The sequence below is a fragment of the Colias croceus genome, chromosome 19 (genome assembly GCF_905220415.1).
Source record: "Colias croceus chromosome 19, ilColCroc2.1".
Taxonomy (NCBI): Eukaryota; Metazoa; Arthropoda; class Insecta; order Lepidoptera; family Pieridae; genus Colias; species Colias croceus.
This window is the reverse complement of record NC_059555.1, coordinates 9,151,397-9,171,641: the sequence shown is the minus strand read 5'-3', so window position 1 is coordinate 9,171,641 and position 20,245 is coordinate 9,151,397. Positions and strand designations below refer to the sequence as shown.

Here is a 20,245-nt window from a genome sequence, read left to right as displayed (position 1 = left end):
TCTCTGTCCCTATGTCCCTTTGTATGCTTAAATCTTTCAAACTACGCAACGGATTCTGATGCGGTTTTTTTTAATAGATAGTGATTAAAGAGGAAGGTTTTAGTATATAATTTATTAGGTTTTAGACAAAGCGGGCGAAGCCGCGGGCGGTAAGCTAATATTAAAAAAAAACTTGTGCGATGTCAAAGGACATCCGGATGGAACGAAGTGAGTTAGAGAGAGACAGACAGAGAACCACGCGCACGCCGCACAACTCTAGCAAAAAGTGTCGTGACAACTTTTCGTAAGAATTTTTTCCATCTAGCCCTTTCACAACGCGCGATAAGGAACTTCGTTCCAAAAATACTACCTACTTGATCAATCTAAGAGCAACTTTTGTCTCCGCAACTATTGAGTCTCTCCCATCAACTCTATGGGGAGTTGCGTCGCTTCGTGCGCGCACTTTCTTACTAGCCCATAGAGTTGATGGGAGAGACAAAATAGTTGCGGAGACAAAAGTTGCTCTTGCGCGCTAGCTCTTAAAACTAGGTTTTGTTTCGAACAAATCAATGAATAGTCATACAATAAAAAAATACACTATTTTATATTTTGTGGTTAAAAGCCAAGTTTTAACATAAATAACCAATATTACCAAACTTACGACTTATACATTTTCTAATATCATAACAACAACAAGACTTGATTTAGACATTTATGTACACAACCACTCTCATCTTGATATCTTTAATATTTGTGTCATAACTTATAACGAATCAAATTCGCCAATTATTTACAATAATAAATCACCTTTGGTCGATAAGTCTTTCAGTAAACAACACTAAAATGAACTACAAAATACGAAATAAAATCTACATACTAAAAACTAATCTAATTAACAAATACAATGATGCTTTCTCCCTCACACACTGTTTCATCTCACTCGCACTTATGATAAATATAATATTGTGGTCTATTGTGCCCAACCTTAAAATATAATCCTAAATAGCTAAAAAAAACAAAAACTGAAAAATATATAAATAATCACGATTTATACAGGATTGAATTAAGTAATACCACTTGTAGGAAAACTACTCTTAATACTGTAGATAGAAAATTTCTAAATAAATAAAAAAGTAAATTCCTATCTACAGTACCTATTAGGAGTATTTTTCGTTAACAAAATTCCATCCTGTATTCACTATTAGGCATATTTACAAAACTCTTTTTATTTATAGTCATTCCAATTGACTCATACTAACCACCTTCACAAGTAACTTATCAAATCATATAATTATCAAATGTAAATGCTATACAACACTTGAAGCTAACATGGCACCGCTATATTGTCTATCTATCGCATCAAATCCTAACTACCCACATTTATACCCCCTCTTAAATAACTGAATAATTTTTAGTTGTATCTGTGATTGCATGTATTTTCGCTGTCTTTAATTCTTTCCATGTTTCCGTCTTTTTGTCTGTCCGTCTGTCTATCTGTCTATCTCTATCTGTCTAACGGGACAGGAGGCCGGCTCACACTTGACCGTTTACCCTACCCCTCTAAAACCTCCCGCTCCCTAACAACATACCGCTCGAAGCAGTGCAGCAGCTCAAAGCACATTTCAGCCAGGATCAGCGCTATGACCATCCACTCGAGAAGAACGTGGTTTATCCATGAAGAAGAGGTAGACAGACAGAGTAATTTTTGCATTTATAATATTAGTAGGGATTCCCCCCCCCCCCCCCCCACTTGTTATATTATTCCTCGCATCTGTAGATTATTAGGGGTAAAAACCTTTTTTTTGTATAATATCCCCCATTTTTATAAGATAAGTTGGGATTAACCTCATTTTTTTTCTATTGTACCCCTCCAATATTAATCCTACACCTATTTTTTCGTTTTTTTTTGTTAATTTTATCCCTCCTACCCCTCCAAAGCCTCCCGCTCCCTAACAACATACCGCTCGAAGCAGTGCAGCAGCTCAAAGCACACTTCAGCCAGGATCAGCGCTATGACCATCCACTCTAGACGTACATGATGTCTGTCCGCTGCCCACGAGGACAGGAGCTCTAGTAGTTCCACACAGTGGGATAGACGATCGTTTAGTACCTGGGAAGATAAAAAAGAGTGTGTGTACTTATGTACACGCGTTAGAAGTTATACTTCTTTGGCGTATGGAAAAAAAAATACTAGAATATACTACTTGAGAATAATTATCAATTTTCATACCACCTAGAACTAACTTCATGCTGTTAAATTTAAGTGTCGGTGTGCGCGCGCATCGTAAAAATTCACTCTCATCATTTTTCTCCATCGCGCCAAAAGAAGTATAACTTCAAATTACGTTTAATAAATAAAACGATCAATCTATTAAAAGATGTAGAAAATGAACAATCTATCGATCCATGAAACAATCGGTCAATCAAACAAACAATCGGTTGATGAAATCATCAGTCAGATTGCTGACCAAGAGGAAAGAAGTTTCAGAAATTCGACAGTGAAAGTTATCCCCAAAACGAATTGAAAATAAAACCAAAGTTATAACATACCCTAGTCCGTCGGGGAATAGTAAAATACGCCACTGTGTTGGAATACAGCCGTTCCAACGTTTCTTCCTCCCAGTAGAAGTCCGGAGTGTCGAGTAGATCTGATTCTACAGTGAGACGATGCCTGAGAGAAAATAACTCGCCTAGTTTACGGACTACCTGCAAAATTAAAGTAAATAAGATGTTAATTAACATATTATTTTCTTGTGTTTTACGCAAGTATTGTACACTAACTGTGATCCGCGGTTTTACACGCCTGTTGATCTCCGCGAGATGATATATAGCCTATAACCTTCCTTGATAAATGGGCTATCTAACACCGAAAGAATTTTTCAAATCGGAACAGTAGTTCCCGATATTAGCGCGTTCAAACAAACTCTTCCGCTTTATAATATTAGTATAGATTTATAAATTAAAAAAAAGACTTTAATGGATAAAACAGCTTATCATTGCATATAATAAAATAAAGTCGTCCGCTGAACTCGAAAACTACTGAATCTGATATTCTCTTTTCACCAACGGATAGTTTTGTTATTGATGAAGAATTACATAAGAACTAATTATTTAAGTTTTAGGCAATGCAGCAGTTTTCTGTAAAATTAATGTCGATTTTCCTACTTATAACGGTGAACAGTAAAACATTTTCATTAATTCCCTATAATCTACACATGTAAGGGCGAAGCACCCACCTCCTTCTTGTCAACTCGGGCTGCGCCCTCTGTCTCCATGAGCACGGTGTGCGATCGGATAGACGCGGCTAGTGTTTCAAGTCGGGCTTCCCAAGCTCCTAGACGAGCTGATTGTGCCATTGCATGACTGGGAAATAACATGTTAATACAAAGTGATGTCCCATGTCCCCTAGTGGGGTAAGGGGCAGATGCATTATACATCTGTTTCACTGATCGCTTTTCTTTAGGGACAAGTGGGTGATCAGCCTTCTGCGTCCTGCCAGACCTAGACATTTTTTTTTCTTCGTCTCCACCGGGAATCGAACCCAGGACCCTTCGGTTCTACGCTCACGCGTTAACCACTGTACCGAGGAGGCGGTTAGATGTTAATATAAATAAGATAATATAGATTTATATTACAGATGTGCACTTTGATACATGCTATGCGGTTTCACCCACGTGGCTCCACTCCTGTTAGTCTTAGCGTAATGATATATAGCCTATAGCCTTCTTCGATAAATGGGCTATCTCACATCTAAAGAATTTTTCAAATCGGACCAGCCCCCCTAGCCAAGTGGTTTTCTGTTAGCGTAGCGTTCAATAGAATAGACTACGAATGTATGAGATTGACGTAAGCTGTAGATAATTATCTAGCTGTAGATAGATAATTATCAGAAGTTCTTGAGATTAACGCATTCAAACTAACAAACAAACTCCTGGAGAGTTTATAATATTAGAATAGATTAACTCTTATATGGTTATATAGTATGTTTAAAATTATTTTATTACCTGAATGTGTATATTTCCAATGAATTCTCTCCATTTGGCACTAGAGCGAAGCATGATTCTTGCAGGTGACACTTCTTTCTGAAATAAATTTAAATTAAGGGTCAAATAACAAGTAATAACATGTTCAGAGGTTGGTCTTATTGCTATAAGCGATTTCTACCAGAAAACACGAAATATTTTAGATTTCGGATTTTCGGATTTTATCAATATTTGTTATCATTATTTTTATATATTAACAATCCTAATATTTAAGAAAAAACAACAACTTACAAATTTGGCTGATAGAAATATGTCATGACTTCCCTTTCCTTATTCACCACCTCTCTGGGGTAACTTTCTGTTTCAAATCTGTAAATATAAAATAAAATTCTATAAAAATTTGTATTTTAAAAAAGCACTTAAAAATTTTATTTCAACCTTGAACCATCTTCACTACATAGTATAAAACAAAGTCGCTTTCTCGTCCCTATGTCCCTTTGTATCTTTAAAACTACACGATTAATACGGATTTTGATGCCGTTTTTTTTAAATAGATAGAGTGATTCAAGAGGAAGGTTAATAATAATATATAATTTATTAGGTTTTAGACAAAGCGGGCGAAGCCGCGGGCGGTAAGCTAGTGTTATAATAATTAGTAAATAATGTTTAAGATGATTTTTAGCTGCAATTGCTAGACTGCAGTGGCTGTAGGGCTGTATAGGTATGTAAGGTTTTTATACTATGTCTATTTTTATTTTTTTTATTGCAACCCCGGCAATGGAGCAGGCGACCCACTTGATGGTAGGTGCTGGTCGCCGCCCATATCAGTTCACAACATTAGGGAACGTATTGCCGGTTTTTAGGTGGAAGAAGGCTTTTGAGGTGGGTGTAGGCTTTTTTCTTGAAGGTTCCCATGTCATATTGGTTGGGGAACACGGAAGGTGGTAGTTTGTTCCACAAGAGTGTGGTTCTAGGCAAGAAATGCCGTGCAAAACGCACAGTTGTCGAACGCCATGCATCGAGATGGTGACAATGATATTTTTGTTTGTGCCGAGCAGTGCGGTGATGGAATTTAATGAATTGAATGTCGTGGCCATATCGTAGATTTTCTCATTTCATGAAATGATTGATCATATCACAAAACAGTCGCATTGATGGCCATGACATCTATATTTTCTAAAGAATCAATCTTTTTTATCTATAAATATTTTTTCAAGTTTAACATGATGATAAATAAAATTAACTTGTAATGCTATTTAAACAGCAATTAAGATACATTGTACTAAATACCAGAATATATTAACAACAAATCTTTAAACAAAAACTTACGGCCTAATAAAATCCAACACATTCTTCGCCTCAAGTTCAGTACAGTTCCAGAATACAACGGCTCCTTCTTTGAAGAATATAATCTGTCTCGGTTCATCTCCTATTGTATATACCGCATTTGCTACCATCACATCTCCTACTTCCGTTTTTAACCTGAAAACAGACATTATTTTATAAGTAAAAGTATAATATAGTTTTTTATAGGCCAACTTACTTCTGTTACAAAGATAGATGCTAAATACCTACCAATTTCAAAAAAATCTGTCCATGTGGGACAGTCATTACATTATTATTATGTACATTTTACTAGTAAATACTTTCTATACCTGTAATATTGTGTTAATGTTATTAGAATAAATTCAACTGAATCTATAAATTCAGTTACAACAAAAAATTCCAAAATTCTTGATATTTAATCCAAGAGTACCATAGTTAGAAATTGCAGAATATTACATCATCATTTTAATATTGATAATAAACAAAATAATGAAAACCTTACGTTCCAGGTTCGTACAGCTTCTGTTGTATGAGGGCCTCTTTAAGACCCTTTAAATCATAGGAATCAGCGGTCGCGTAGGCTAAAGTCAAGAAATGTCCCTCTTTTTGACTCACTTCTTCGAGCACGGCTTTCTTGTAAACAGTCTTCTTTTTTAACGGTATACTCGCATTATCTAACGCTAAAGGCGGTTGTATCGCATCCACTGAATAATTTCTCACAGTAAATCTTGGTAACGTACGAAATAAATCATTATTCTTAGAAAATAACTTATTTATAGTTGGCAAAAGTTCCGGCACCGAACGACACGTATAACTTTTATGCGCAGTACTCCGAATTACGTTTATAGCAATTCTTGATAAAAACGATGTCATATTTAATATTTAAAATAGTAATGTTATGTAAAAATCAAAAAGTTATTTCAGTTTTACTCATGTTTTACTGGACCAAAACATTTGAGGTTATTTTGCGTAAGTGGATTTGACATTGACATTCAACATTGACTTGAATATCAAAAATTGTTAAGATACGAGTCTTATTGACATTATTAACCGACTTTAAAAAAAGCATGAAGTTTTTAATTCGGCCAGTACATATACTTTTTTTTTTAGTTTTATATTCTTCAGCTACGGCGCGAGAGAATATTTACTTTTGTATTTACATCCATACACCTTCCAATACATTATTATTTTTTTATTACAAACAATAGTATAACGTCAAAATAAAACTCCTGGTAGAAAAAAAAAACATTTATTATAATTTAAGAACATTATGCGATATGCTTTTTTAGTCTAAATCTTACATAAATAATCACAAAAATTAATATCAGTCTTAGAAATACTTTAACAATACTATTATTACCAATAAGCTTCATAGCACGCTCCAAATGGTAATAAGACATTCGGGCAAATACCCGCCTTTCTTACTACCATTTTAAAGCCAACTTGAAAACATCTTAGTGCGGCCGCACACGGACCACTTCAAGCAGTTGAGACCGACGGCTTGAAGCCGCGACCGCGCGGTGAACTATACACATTCATTCACTGCCGTACACGGACTGCTCGAGTCGTCGCGACCGCTTCAAGCCGTCAACTGCACGGTTTGTAGCGACAGCTCGAGCAGTCAACGACCGACTGCTCGAGCAGTCCGTGTACGTCGCTCAGCCGTTAACTGCTCGAGCAGTCCGTGTAGGGCAGTGAATGAATGTCTTTAGTTCACCGCGCGGTCGCGGCTTCAAGTCATCGGCCTAAACTGCTTGAAGCGGTCCGTGTACGGCCGCCCTTAGTCTATAATGTTGCCATCACTCAACCAACACATTCCCGTCGTCAGCTGTGAACAAAATTTGTAATTTCCTCGCAAACTCATTGCCAACTCGTCTTGCTTTAGACCCGGGGACAGCTGATCTAGACACACCCAAATCCGCTAGCGTGTTTATACTGTTTGCTTGTTTTTGAGCCTGGAAGTAAATTTATTATGTTATTATAGAACTAATAGATAAAATATTGAACATAGTGTCAATATGTAAGCAGTATCAATATAAAAAAAAGACGTGTGGCACTCGGGGACTGCCGCGGTAAAGCTATTGCATGCTATGCCTTCAAGCCACACCTCCGCCCGTCGGAGTGGGGAGCGTGAGGTTTTTTCGTTACGGAATTTCTCGATTCGGTCCCCGCGCTCAAGGCCCGCGATAGAAGCTATACAATAGCTTAAAAAATTTAATACAGACAAATAGTAACTTCACACGGTCTGTCGCTATGTACCTATGCTTAGATCTTTAAAACTACACAACAGATCTCGTAGCAGTTTTTTTTTTAGTTCAAGATTGTTTCAGTATATAATTTATTAAGTTCTAATCATCATGGGCGAAGCCGCGAGTGCCGCTAGTGTCGATTTAAATTAAAAAACGCTTTATTCACAACAAGGCATATTCGTTCATAACGTTGGGAAAATAATATAATGAATAAATCGCGTTTAAAATCCGTTAAAAAGTCTTTAATTTGTAAAGGCATATTTTTTATGCTTTTTATCAAATACAGGTTATTTGGATACTAGCAAAAGATAATTAAACTGACCTCATACAAAGCCTTTGGCGTTTTGTATTTCCCGCAGATCGCTCTCGCAGTTTCTAGACTAGACATTGGCAACACTGCTAACATTTGTTGCCATAACGCGCCTACACCGTCACCTGGAAATAAATAATAATACATATATTGATAAAATTTATTCAATAATTATTTATTATTTTAAACATATTTGAAAAAGATCATGATTTAGAGCTAGCGCGCAAGAGCAACTTTTGTCTCCGCAACTATTTTGTCTCTCCCATCAACTGTATGGGGAGTTGCATCGCTACGTGCACGCACTTTCTTACTAGCCCATAGAGTTGATGGGAGAGACAAAATAGTTGCGGAGACAAAAGTTGCTCTTGTGCGCTAGCTCTTATCGTAATTTATATTTTGAATAAACATATATATAATAAACAGGAAACTTTCTCAAAAAATAAAAACTTACATAAGTCTAAGTATAAACATTATTTAAAATATAACATGCAGCTTTAATCTATATTCCATACTAATATTATAGAGCTGAAGAATTCGTTTATTGTTTGTTTGTTTGAACGTGCTAATCTCAGGAACTACTGGTCCGATTTGAAAAATTCTTTCGGTGTTAGATAGCCCATATATCGAGGATATCATAACGCTATGCTGGCCAACAGGAGCTGAGCCACGCGGGTGAAACCGCGGAGCCAACTAGTTAACAATAAAATTAATTCCTTCTAAATGAGATTCTACTTTAGCAATCAAATTTTGTATGTTGGTTTGGAAATTTACCTTGTTTAGAAACGGCCACGCATTTCTTATTATCTCCTCTCATGTAGAAATCTGCTTGTTCATCATATGCTCGTTTTGCTTTCCTGACAAATAAATATAAATATTTGTCAAATACTTAACGTAATATTGATATAAATTAATTTTAATCTATACTTCTATTATACTAATATTATAAAGAGGAAAGGTTTGTAATTATGTATGTATGGTTTTCACGCATAAACTACTGGACCGATTTCAAAAATTCTTTCACTATTAGAAAGCTGCATCTTCACTGAGCAACATAGACTAGGTTTTATCCTAGAAATGTGAACTATGTGGGTTTTTATTTGACAACGCGGCCGAGGCCGCAGGCGGAAAGTTATTTTTTTAATATTTACTGCAAGCTGCAGGTATCTCGCGATTGGTCTAAATTTAGTTTATTTGAAACTTAAATAATGTTGAAAATTATGGTTTTGTTAATTGGTTAACAAAAGTCACATACTGACAATAAGAAACATCATAAATACTTACTTATAAGGTGCTTCCGCTATAGCCTTAGTGAATTGTACCAATGTTAGAGCAAGTTCGTTTGGAGTGTTCACAGTTATTGTGTCACAGTTAGCTGTTACTAGTAGATCTGTAAAATTGTTAATTATTAATAAATAATCGTTCAATTTTATATAATTATAATCATAACTATTTTTTTATCTTTTTATTATTTTGTTTTATGAAATTAATGTGAAAAGAAAATAAATGACTATTTCGAAAATAATAAGTGTTTTATTTCTCCCATTTTTCAAACTACATAGCAACAAAAGTAACATTTGCAACTTTTTTGCAACAGTATCAAAGAAAGACTTATTTTTTGTGTGTATTGTTAAATATAATGTATAGTAATATTATAAAACTGAAGAGTTTGTTTGCTTGAATGCGCTAATCTCAGGAACTTCTGGTCCGAATTGAAAAATTATTTAGGTGTTAGATAGTCCATTTATCGAGGAAGGCTAAACCGCGGGGCACAGCTAGTAATTAATAAGTCTACATTTAGCTATACAATTTATACCTTACTAGCTATGCAGCACGGTTTCACCCGCACTCCTCCGCTCTTGTTGGTCCTCCTCCCTCGATAAATGGGCTATATAACACCGAAAGAATTTTTCAAATCGAACCAGTAGTCCGAGTTCCTGAGATGAGCGCGTTCGAACAAACAAACAAACTATATTTCATCTTACACTTACCAGTAAGAGCCATTTCTAAATGAATAGGTTCTATAATTTTCTTGTTACTGTTGTTCGTTTTACGTCCTTTGTTTCTGAAAATGGAATTGTTTCATTACATTGAGGTACTTTTGCATGTAGTAAACTACAAAATTTAATACATCTATATATATAAAAATGAAACCCGTTTTCCTTGGTCACGGCATCACGCGTGAACGGGTGGACCGATTTCGATAATTCTTTTCTTATTATATTCCTTGAAGTACGAGGATGATTCTTATGTAGAGAAAACGTAAATATGTCTCACGGGCGAAGCCGGGGCGGACCGCTAGTAGCTAAATAAATTTTGCATTAGAATGATGGCGTGTCTTTTGATAAGATCAATTGTAAACACAAACTTATAATACGAGTTCTTGATATTTTTTCTAATAAATTTATGATTGCTCAGAAAGCCATAAGACTTATTAACATCTACAAAACAAAAGTAAATGCTCTAAATATAAAAAAAACTACTTAAAATAATCCTTAACATTGAACAGCACAAGAGTCAGCTTGCAGCCAGCGAACCCAGCGGCAGACAGCATATGCTGAGAAAGCGTTTTTCCTATTATTTTAATATAGATTGATGATGCCAAATGATTTTAATAATGCTATAAGTTGCTTGAACGACGACCTTTCACGTATTGCAGACTGGGCTGACTCAAATGCTTTGGTCTTAAATCCTGATAAGACAAAGTATATGTTATTCGGTGCAAAAAAGCATATCACATCTATGCCACCTTTTGATGTTAAAATCGTAGGTAAGACAATCCAGAGAGTTTATGAGGCGCGCAATCTAGGTCTTTATGTAGATAGCTCACTAAGGTATGAGAAACATATTACTGATACGGTTAGTAATTGCTTTTTCCGTTTAAAAACTTTGTACAGAGTGCGTCCATACCTGTCAGAGGACCTTCGAGTGCGTTTGATAGAATCTTTGGTTCTATCTAAACTTAATTACGGTGATACTGTCTATGGTCCACGTCTCCTGGCCAGAACCGAACGGCTCATACAAAGAGTGCAGAATGCGTGTGCGCGCTACTGTTACACAATTCCGCCGCGTAGTCACGTTACGCCGTTTTTAAATAAGCATGGAATCCTCAAGCTTAAAGCAAGGCGCCAATTGCATCTGGCTTCTCTTATGTTTGGGATTATCAAGACTCGTACGCCCATATACCTTTACGAAAAGCTCAACTGGACAACGAGCAGTCGAGATGTTGCATGCAGAAGTTGCGCTCAGCCACTTATTATTCCTCAACATAGAACGACTACTTTTAGAGGCAGCTTCCGCTATGCAGCATCAAAAATATGGAACGACTTGCCCCCACCGATTAGGTTATTGGTTAATGTTAATACGTTTAAGAAACAACTTAGAAACTACTTAATCGATGAGCAGCGTAGAATAAGCTAGTGTCTAGTCTGTTTATTATGTGGTTTATTATTATATTTGACATTTATGGCATAGATAATTTTTTATTTTTTATTTATTTTTTTTTTTATTTAAGCCTGCGTGTAGTTATTATCAAGATGTATATTATAATATATATTATACGTATGTACTATTTTATTGTATTATTTTATAATTATTTATATATATAATTTTCACACACACTCATATGCATTTCATAATATAAACACTATTTTACCTATTACATACTATCACTGCGTCGTCTCACATCCGTGAGTCGGGTCTTATAGGGATCTTGTCGAAAACCAGCGCCAGGCATATGCCTGGCACATGCTGAACTCGATCCTTTTTGGCGATACGGGGGCACTTTTATCTAACATTGTTTTATTTTTTGTTTTTGTATTGTTCATTCATTTCTTTTTTGTAATTCTATTTTTAAGCTTTTACTGTATTGTGTCTCAATATTTTGCCAAATAAACATTTTTTCTTCTTTCTTCTTCTTCTTCTATTATATGGTCTTCTTTTTCTTGCTATTATATAAGTTCAATATACATATTATAGAAAACTAACTGAAAATAATCATTAACAGCGAATAACACAAGAGTCAGTTTGCAGCCAGCGAACCCAGCGGCAGACAGCATATGCTGAGAAAGCGTTTTTCCTATTATATGGTCTTCTATTTCCTGCTATTATATAAGTTCAATAAACATATAGAAAACTTACTTAAAATAATCTTTAACATTAAACAGCACAAGAGTCAGCTTGCAGCCAGCGAACCCAGCAGCGGACAGCATATGCTGAGAAAGCGTTTTTCCTATTATATGGTCTTCTATTTCTTGTAGAGGAGTTACGTAAAGACCATGGTTACAAGGCTCTTTTGTTGTTGTTAGACCCACCTGGAAAATAGATATTAAAATTAAAATAAAGTTTATATAAAATAAAATATGTAGTTTTTCTTCTTTTGTGAAAGCTTTTGTGTACTTTTGTGTGTTTTTACTTTCTGATTAAAACTACGTCTATTAATCTTTTGTAAAAAGAAAATGTTTGGCTATGATCTCACAACATATTCAGGTACATTATCTATCATATCACTGCCGAATATCATCAAAATTTTATCAATGGTTTTTCGCATGAGTAGCAAACATCCATCCATATTTAAAAAACTTTCACGTTTATAATATAAGTAGGCTAATGTGCTATGCAGCAAAATCATGTGACGTTGACATACTAACTTATGTAAAAGCTTTGTTTTTAGTAACAATTTCAAATTAAATAATAATTAATAGTGAAACTAATGTATAATATGTATATATGCGCTCTGCGGTTACCCGCGTGGGTCCGATCCTGTTGGTTTTAGCATGATAATATAAAGCGTATAGCCTTCCTCTATGAATGGGCTACCTGGCTATCTAACACTGAAAGAATTTTAAAAAATCAGACCAATAGTTCCTAAGATTAGCCTGTTCAAACAAACAAACAAACTCTTCAGCTTTATAATATTAGTGTAGATTAGTATGTTCTTACCACTCCCTCCGTACTAGCTAGCTTAGCTTCCCCGACTCTACTCCACAACACAAGTCTAACATCACACAGTGCAGCGTTGGTACGAACTTTCGCCCCCGTGGCGGATATCTCGCGAGATACATCTGCACAGTACCAAGCTTCTAGAAGGTTCGGGTGCATTTCTAGGAGCATGTGCTGAAATTAAATGTTTGTGAATGTATTAATAAAGATAATAACATAAATAATAGCAGGAAATATATAACCTAATAAATTATATACTAAAACCTTCATCTTGAATCACTCTATTTATTAGAAAAAACCTCATCAAAATCCATTGCATAGTTTTAAAGATTTAAGCATACAAAGGGACATAGGGACAGAGAAAGCGACTTTGTTTTATACTATGCAGTGATACCAAAAATATATGTTATACCTTCATACATTCTCCAGGTCTATATATTTTCTGTGCTTGTTTTGCTGATTGGCCATCTGTCGCTTTTCTCTTAACACCTTTTCTTTTTTGTGATGTTGGTTTATCTATAACAAATATAATTTTAGAATAATTAAAAAAGAAATGGACTTAGTGCCCTTACGCACTAGCGGTTAACAGCGCTTTCCCATTTTAATATGCAACCGCTTATGATTGTACGCACTAATCATAAAAGCGGTTGCATATTATAATGGTAAAGCGGCTAACCGCGCGGTTAGCCGCCCCCGCGGTTAACCGCTAGTGCGTAAGGGCACTAAACTGTACTAGGATAAGTTTGTTGGTTTATAATATTATCATTTCAATATAGTATTATTAACGATTGTTTAGTTTGTATGATAATATTCATTACATTATAACTGAATAATCAAAATCATATCACAATCTTTAAGACTTTGTTTCACATTTATTTTATTAAATGTTAATCTTGAAAGAAATCTACATAAAGTGTATTTTATTTTTAATTGAACAATCTACATAAATACAGTAGTTATGTATTTGATTTTATAATTGTAATAAATGCATTCAATACCTGATTTTGTTGAGCTCTGTGATGCAGAAGTAGTAGATTGAGATGGCCCTGATTGACTCTGTCCTAAAACAAAATAACCCATTGAGCCCTGAGCGGCCCGATCGGTCCACGGCACAATAGATTTTCTATTGTGCCTGTGATTCCGGGGCCTGAGTTAATAATAAAAACTGTATAGGAATGAAGTAAACAACAACTTATTACTTTACCAACTAAAACTTAGTGATTATCACCACTATTTTCAGTACTTGCTAATTGAACTTGATATAAGAGCATCATCTTTTAAAAAAATTATTACTATTTCTGTTCGATATCTTATATATAAAAATGAATCGCAAAATGTGTTGGTAAGCGCATAACTCGAGAACGGCTGAACCGATTTCGATAATTCTTTTTTTATGATATTTCTTGAAGTACGAGGATGGATCTTATGTAGAGAAAACGTAAACATGTACCACGGGCGAAGCCGGGGCGGACCGCTAGTTTTAAATGAAATTATAATCATACTTTTCGTAACAAGATTTAATTCTGGTAGTTCGTCTAAATCATCACTTTCATAGGACAAGTCTATCGTAAGAGCACTCATATTGTCATAAAAGGTCTATAAAGATATAAAATAATATTTTTAATCATTTAAAACTTGACTATTCAATTAAAATCACCAAAATTCAAATTATTTAAAAACCAAACCGGCTGCCGCGGCCGGCATGAAATGTCAAGTGTCAATTGTCAAAACCTCGAAACGCACGATGTTCACTTTATTGATAAACAGCGCGTTCACACTGCAATGAAGTAAAATAATTCTTACAATAACAACTTTAAAAAAACTTGAATTTTCAGTGCAAAAACCTTGCAAAACATTGAATAAAATGTGGTGTGGGCGATAAATAATAAAATAATCATAAATATCTATGAGCGCCCATATAAAGGCCTATTCAGACTAGAGGTCTGCGGTATCCGCTACGGTACCGATCCGATTAGAGCTTGATTAGAGTCTCTCTAAAATACTATGTAAGAGATTTAATCGCACATCCATCTGGATACTGCTACCCACGGTGGTAGTGGATACCGCTCTAGTTTGAATAGTCCTTAAAATTAATCAATGCTAATCAATGCTATTAGAGGCTATTAAACTGTTACTATAATTACGACATATTTTTAGAATAAGATGATTCCATTACGCATATTCTATTTTGTTACTACTAGTCTAGTATTATAATTTTTTATCTCCGATTTAAACCAAAAGAGAAGCTAAAATAATATTTACCTTTTAAAACTACAACACGGAAATCAATCCATTTACTGAAATTTTTTCCTATCGAGAAGGTCGAGGACACACATTTCGCACATCATCTTTCGAGTCTCAAAATGAGTACCTTTGTCACCAAATACCTAGTTTAAAAAAATTCACTTTTTCTATATTAGTATATTTAAAGTAAACCTTTACACGCAACGGATTTGGATGTGGTTTATTTGACTTTGCCAATCACTCGTCATTACTTTACCTCTCTGACTACAGCTATTGATACTAAAACAAATCAATCAATATAAAAGGTCTTTCACCAGCTTCAAACTGAACAAACACGTTTGATTCAAACCGTTTAGGGATACCCATGAGACCTATGCTAGTATGGTGTTAGTTTCCTCTGTGAATTCTGAGGTTCCAATCACGTAACTATGTAGTTATATGTACCAATATTATATTATGCTTATTATTGTTTATTATTTCATTCCTAATATAGCCCCGCAAATACTGTTATTTTAACAATAAGTTTCAATTTACATTACTTACAACCTTAGATCATTACTTATTGATCTAAGCTTACAACATTCACAATTTACATTATTTACAACATTCACAATAGTATTTTGATTGTAGCATGAAGTAAAAATATATCGTCTTTATAATCCATTTTCCCAGATTAAATTATTAAATAATCAAACTTACTTTCAATAGGATTGAGTGAAAAACGCTATATTTATAATTATTAAATCACTACATAAGTACATAGTAAAGCAAATTCGCTTCCCGCGCCTATCTGTATGCCACTTGCTCTGTGCTGTATGCTTAGATCTTTAAAAATACACAATGGATATTGATGCAGTTTTTTTTATAGACATTGTGATTCAAAAAATAGGTTTTATTATACAATTTATTTGGTTTTAGACAAAGCAGGCGTAACCGCGGGCGGAAAGTAACATAAATGTAAGCTACATTTAAAATATAAAAAATTGTCAGAAAAAATCCTTGCGATCTCTATCAATCTACCCACGCAGTACAAATGATATTATAATATATGCAAGTTTATTGCCCACATAACCGTCTACAAGACAAATTTAAAGGCTCGTACACAAAGAGCTTTATATCAGGCTGTATCGCTAGCAAGCGCGTGCCGAAGGTGAGAAAAAAAAAAGGAAATTTGCCCTTGTGTTGCCCGCACTAAGCGATTGTTTCGAAGCTTGCTGAATTCATTGAAACATTTGCAAGTTGAACTCTATACGTGTGATATGAGAAGGCGGCAAAGATTATTCATAATGCAGAACCTCTACGATTGAATTACTTATTTTGAAAATTAACAATTTTTGATGTTTTATAAAATAGTTATATTTGTATATCGTAGTTAAAGGTAAATAGATATAATTTGGAATGGTCTAGAAACCACTAAACCAGGGTCTTATAATATACTAATAAGGGAAGTATCTAATTTTATCACCCTAATTCGAATGAAGTATAAAAAATTTACTTTAGGTAAAGGTATAAATGTTTCAATAAACGCTTTTTTAAAAAGTGATTAAAAGTACTTACACAATATATGAAAAACCAAAAACTTTTTATCACATCTACGAAATTATTCTATGACGGAGGGTCGCTCATTTTCCCTCCTCCTCCAGTCTGTCTGTGTTTACGAGGGCGTTCGGCCGTTGCTCCGTACACTGGTCACGCACATTTTCGTTTATAAATAAAACTTATTTGATGCGCTCGATTATTTACGACTTGTTAAAATATTTACATTCGTAGGTGTATTTTTGATTAAAGTTTGCAAGGATTTATCGCAATTAAAAAAAGCAAATAAACAATATCCGAACATAGGTAAACAAAATGAGCGCATCCAATAAAAGTTGCCTTCGTCCAAAAAATTAAAAAAGTAAACAGAACTATGGATTGGCGCGAAAAACTTTTCGGGCGCGTGCTTGTGAAATGCGATTCGCCGGGCACTCAGAACGGTAAATTCGAAAACATACCAACTTTGGAAGCTTTATCCGACTGCGTTGAGGACGGGGAGGGTGCTGTTTGTGGGATATATTTTTCATTTGCGAACATAAGTGATGCAAGTGACGACTTCGGTGTGCGTTTGGAAGAAGTCTACAAAGTGGTTTTTCCCAAATTGAAAGTTGTTGAAGTAGTCTTGTGGGCTCATGTCGGTACCCCTGAAGGTCCAGTAGAGAGAGAAGCTGGATTCCGACGCACTTTGACGGGAAAACCGTGGTTTGCAGTACCATTTCACGATGTGGATACTAAGGTAAGAATTTTAACTTCTTTATCTATACTTACTTAATATTATAAAGCTGAAGAGTTTGTTTGTTTGTTTGTTTGAACGCGCTAATCTCAGGAGTTACTGGTCCGATTTGAAAAATTATTTCGGTGTAAGATAGCCCATTTATCGAGGAAGGCTATATCATTACGCTAAGACCAACAGGAGCGGAGCTACGTGAAACCGCGAAGCGGAGCTAGTATGTTATAAAAGTTATTATAAAATACGACAACCGTATTTAAATTGAATTTAATGAAAGCTGTCAAGTGTCACGCGCTTTCACGTATAATAAAGAAGTTTGGAATTTAAATTGGTTCATTCTTTCGGAACAATACAATTGTTTGCCAAATGGCCAATGGGGGAAGTTTTGGGGAGGTTTTCAATTCTATTGCGCAAAGCTTATGCCACCTGCGTAAAATCACTTTGAACCACAGAACTATATCGATAGTTCTGTGCTTTGAACCGTATTAATTTTTAAAGCTGCGTAGAGCTGTGTTAGTGTACATTGAAACTTAAAAGTAATGTGTCATAATTACATTTTATTTTTTATCTTATTTACGACTATGTTAGTCTACTATTATCTACCTTCAAATATAACTATATCAGCCCCACTCATACATTGAAATCGTCAATTGAATAAAATATTTAAAAAAAATATACCAAACCCAATTTTCACGTTAAAATACACTCAATTTAATTATGGAAACACACGCTTTTCAACAGAAACGGAATGAAATGGCGTACATAAACCTAAGAATTATTATCCACGCAATATAAAGCACCTTTTCCCCTCTATAATTATTCCTAAGAGGTAGGAGAGGAGGGTGTGCACCCTCCTTAGAGCCACAATCAACGCAACACTGTAAAACGAGTACCTAAACAACGATACGTGTTTCTTTACCTAGGGTTTTTTATCTGAAAATACACGATAAAAACTGTAATAAAAGAAGTTAAAATCTTAGCTGTAAAGTACCCGCCAATATCCGTAAGATATTTCTAGCAAATTCAATTGTTAATGTTAGACGCTTGTTAGACGAAACTATAAAATATGACATGTTTTAATTTTCAAATCTAATAAACATTTACGCGAACATATTTCTTCTCCATTCAAAAAAGCATCGCGCTAAACCCTCAGTATAAAATAAAAAAAAATTCACCACGCTAATTTAAAAGGCAATATTAAAATATCCGGGGAAATTCATAAAATGTGACGCGTTGTTCCTCAAGGGATATTTTACCCGGCTACTTTGAAAGACATGGAAGAGCCACTCGGAATTATTCCCGGGGAAGCCGGTAAATATAACATGTTTATTCTGGCTGGTGTAACAAATATTGGGTAATCTTACCCTTTTTACCCTTGTGTCGTTATTTGCTAATATTGCGTGCATGTTTATGGACAGAGTTTAATTAAAATATAATGTGTAACAATAATGTTTATGTAGACCGTACTACTTATTGACGTTAAATTTTCTATTCTTTGGTTTATTAAATCTTGGCCAATTTAAAAAATTTTCAACCAAATCTTGCTTTACTACTTTATCGATTCCAGCAATACTGCCATAAATTAAAATATTGAATGGAATTTATTCCGGCAATAATTAATTTTGTAGATAGACGTTTTTTAATTCAATAAATAGAGTCTTAATTATTTGTCGTAATAAATAAAAGTACCTATAATACTTAAATAGGAACTAGTATAATATTAATAGTAGGTACTTAGGTACTATATATTATTTTAGTTGCTTCAATTGTAATAAATCTGAGCTAGACAGTAGACTGTACAAATATCGAAACTAAACTAAATTTCAATGCAATAAAATATTAATGTTCTTCTCAATTGCTTGTTAGTTTGTACACAAAGCAATGTTTACATTACATTTTAAAATCGACACAGAATTGTAAATATTTTTTATGAAAGCTACGATTCTCATTGAAATGTAGCTAAGAATAATTATTATTAAACATATTTTTAACCGACTGCCAAAGAGGAGATGGCGCTATGATGCAGTGCATTTTTTTTTCTAACGAATGTTTTAAAAGTCTTACTGCTTCATTACTATTATTGTATTTCATATTAGAGTAAGTTCTGTCGCTAGTCAATTAAGTTTGAGTTTAAGTATGAATAGATAACATTCAAAAATTAATATCTAATTTACAATAGGCGGAATACAGCTACAAAACATAAAATTATCTCCTTTTTGAAATCAGTTAAAATGAAAACAACTGCAAATGATATCATTCTATTAGCTTTTATATCAATACGTTCTAATACAAAGCATCTAATTCAAACAAATGCATCAAACAAAGCGCTTATACAATGCATTCTACCTGACTCTACTCGACAAATACTTGACTTTATACGGTATATTTTTTAACGTAATTTTTAATAGATAATACGCGTTTTTAATTGAAAAGGATGAGCTCGACTGTAACAAACAATGTTATTATTTTTCAAATGTTCCATTATCATATATGTAATAACAGCTATGTTCTAAAATAATAAATAAGCAAAAATTTATAAGTATCTTTCAAGTTTAATGCAGGCTAACATGCATTTTAAACTATTCTCAATCTTCAAATCATAACTAATAATAATTGGGTATCATTTAAGCTATCACCAATTTAATTAGTTTTGTGTTTCTTAAATAATAGGGTTTGTCCTCAAAATAGTAGATCTGTCACCAAAATGTAGTCAGCAAACAATGCAAAATCAGTTCCACAATAAATCACCTAAAATCCTGAGATATAAGGTCTAGTACCATATAAATGTTTTTGTATGTATTATAATAGGTGTGTCCTAATAAGTATTTAAGCAAAATAATTTAAAGAGATCACCAATAAATCATATTATGTTACTAAAAGTTAAAATAATCAATATTTATTCTTAAAAATAATAACCACTGAATAATCAGCTCTGGTTTAATAGCTGACA

The 20,245-nt window shown here is 34.2% G+C and overlaps 3 protein-coding genes across 3 annotated transcripts in view; 1 reads left to right on the top strand and 2 right to left on the bottom strand.

The window, feature by feature from the left end:
• Positions 1–1,482: 1,482 nt before the first annotated feature.
• LOC123700514 (required for meiotic nuclear division protein 1 homolog) lies at positions 1,483–6,212 on the bottom strand. The gene is made up of 7 exons (XM_045647747.1): positions 5,791–6,212; positions 5,292–5,444; positions 4,254–4,331; positions 3,984–4,061; positions 3,216–3,342; positions 2,530–2,685; positions 1,483–2,089 (listed from the first exon to the last, which is right to left on the bottom strand). Exons 1-7 carry the CDS (start codon positions 6,159–6,161, stop codon positions 1,904–1,906), a joined length of 1,149 nt encoding a protein of 382 aa, XP_045503703.1. The 5' UTR covers positions 6,162–6,212; the 3' UTR covers positions 1,483–1,903.
• Positions 6,213–6,976: 764 nt separating this feature from the next.
• LOC123700538 (crossover junction endonuclease EME1) lies at positions 6,977–14,481 on the bottom strand. The gene is made up of 10 exons (XM_045647784.1): positions 14,288–14,481; positions 13,784–13,846; positions 13,198–13,301; positions 12,786–12,959; positions 11,985–12,157; positions 9,836–9,909; positions 9,129–9,234; positions 8,619–8,701; positions 7,860–7,972; positions 6,977–7,243 (listed from the first exon to the last, which is right to left on the bottom strand). The coding sequence occupies exons 1-10, from the start codon at positions 14,364–14,366 to the stop codon at positions 7,088–7,090; spliced, it is 1,125 nt and encodes a 374-aa protein (XP_045503740.1). The 5' UTR covers positions 14,367–14,481; the 3' UTR covers positions 6,977–7,087.
• A 2,204-nt stretch (positions 14,482–16,685) lies between these two features.
• The window catches only part of LOC123700322 (nucleoredoxin-like), a 38,628-nt gene continuing 35,068 nt past the window's right edge, over positions 16,686–20,245 (top strand). Inside the window, exon 1 of the mRNA XM_045647504.1 lies at positions 16,686–17,301. Coding sequence (XP_045503460.1) covers positions 16,939–17,301 — 363 coding nt within the window. The 5' untranslated portion in view covers positions 16,686–16,938. The remainder of the gene's footprint in view (positions 17,302–20,245) is intronic.

Coding starts and splice junctions, on each gene's coding strand:
- LOC123700514 (XM_045647747.1), bottom strand. CDS start 6,161: ATGACATCGTTTTTATCAAGAATTGCTATAAACGTAATTCGGAGTACT. Junction 4,062..4,253: donor TATTTCTATCAGCCAAATTT/GTAAGTTGTTGT, acceptor AATTTATTTCAG/AAAGAAGTGTCACCTGCAAG. Junction 2,686..3,215: donor CCCGAGTTGACAAGAAGGAG/GTGGGTGCTTCG, acceptor TTAATTTTGCAG/GTAGTCCGTAAACTAGGCGA.
- LOC123700538 (XM_045647784.1), bottom strand. CDS start 14,366: ATGAGTGCTCTTACGATAGACTTGTCCTATGAAAGTGATGATTTAGAC. Junction 13,847..14,287: donor ATTAAATCTTGTTACGAAAA/GTATGATTATAA, acceptor ATTTTGTTTTAG/GACAGAGTCAATCAGGGCCA. Junction 9,235..9,835: donor TTTAGAAATGGCTCTTACTG/GTAAGTGTAAGA, acceptor ACAATTTTACAG/ATCTACTAGTAACAGCTAAC.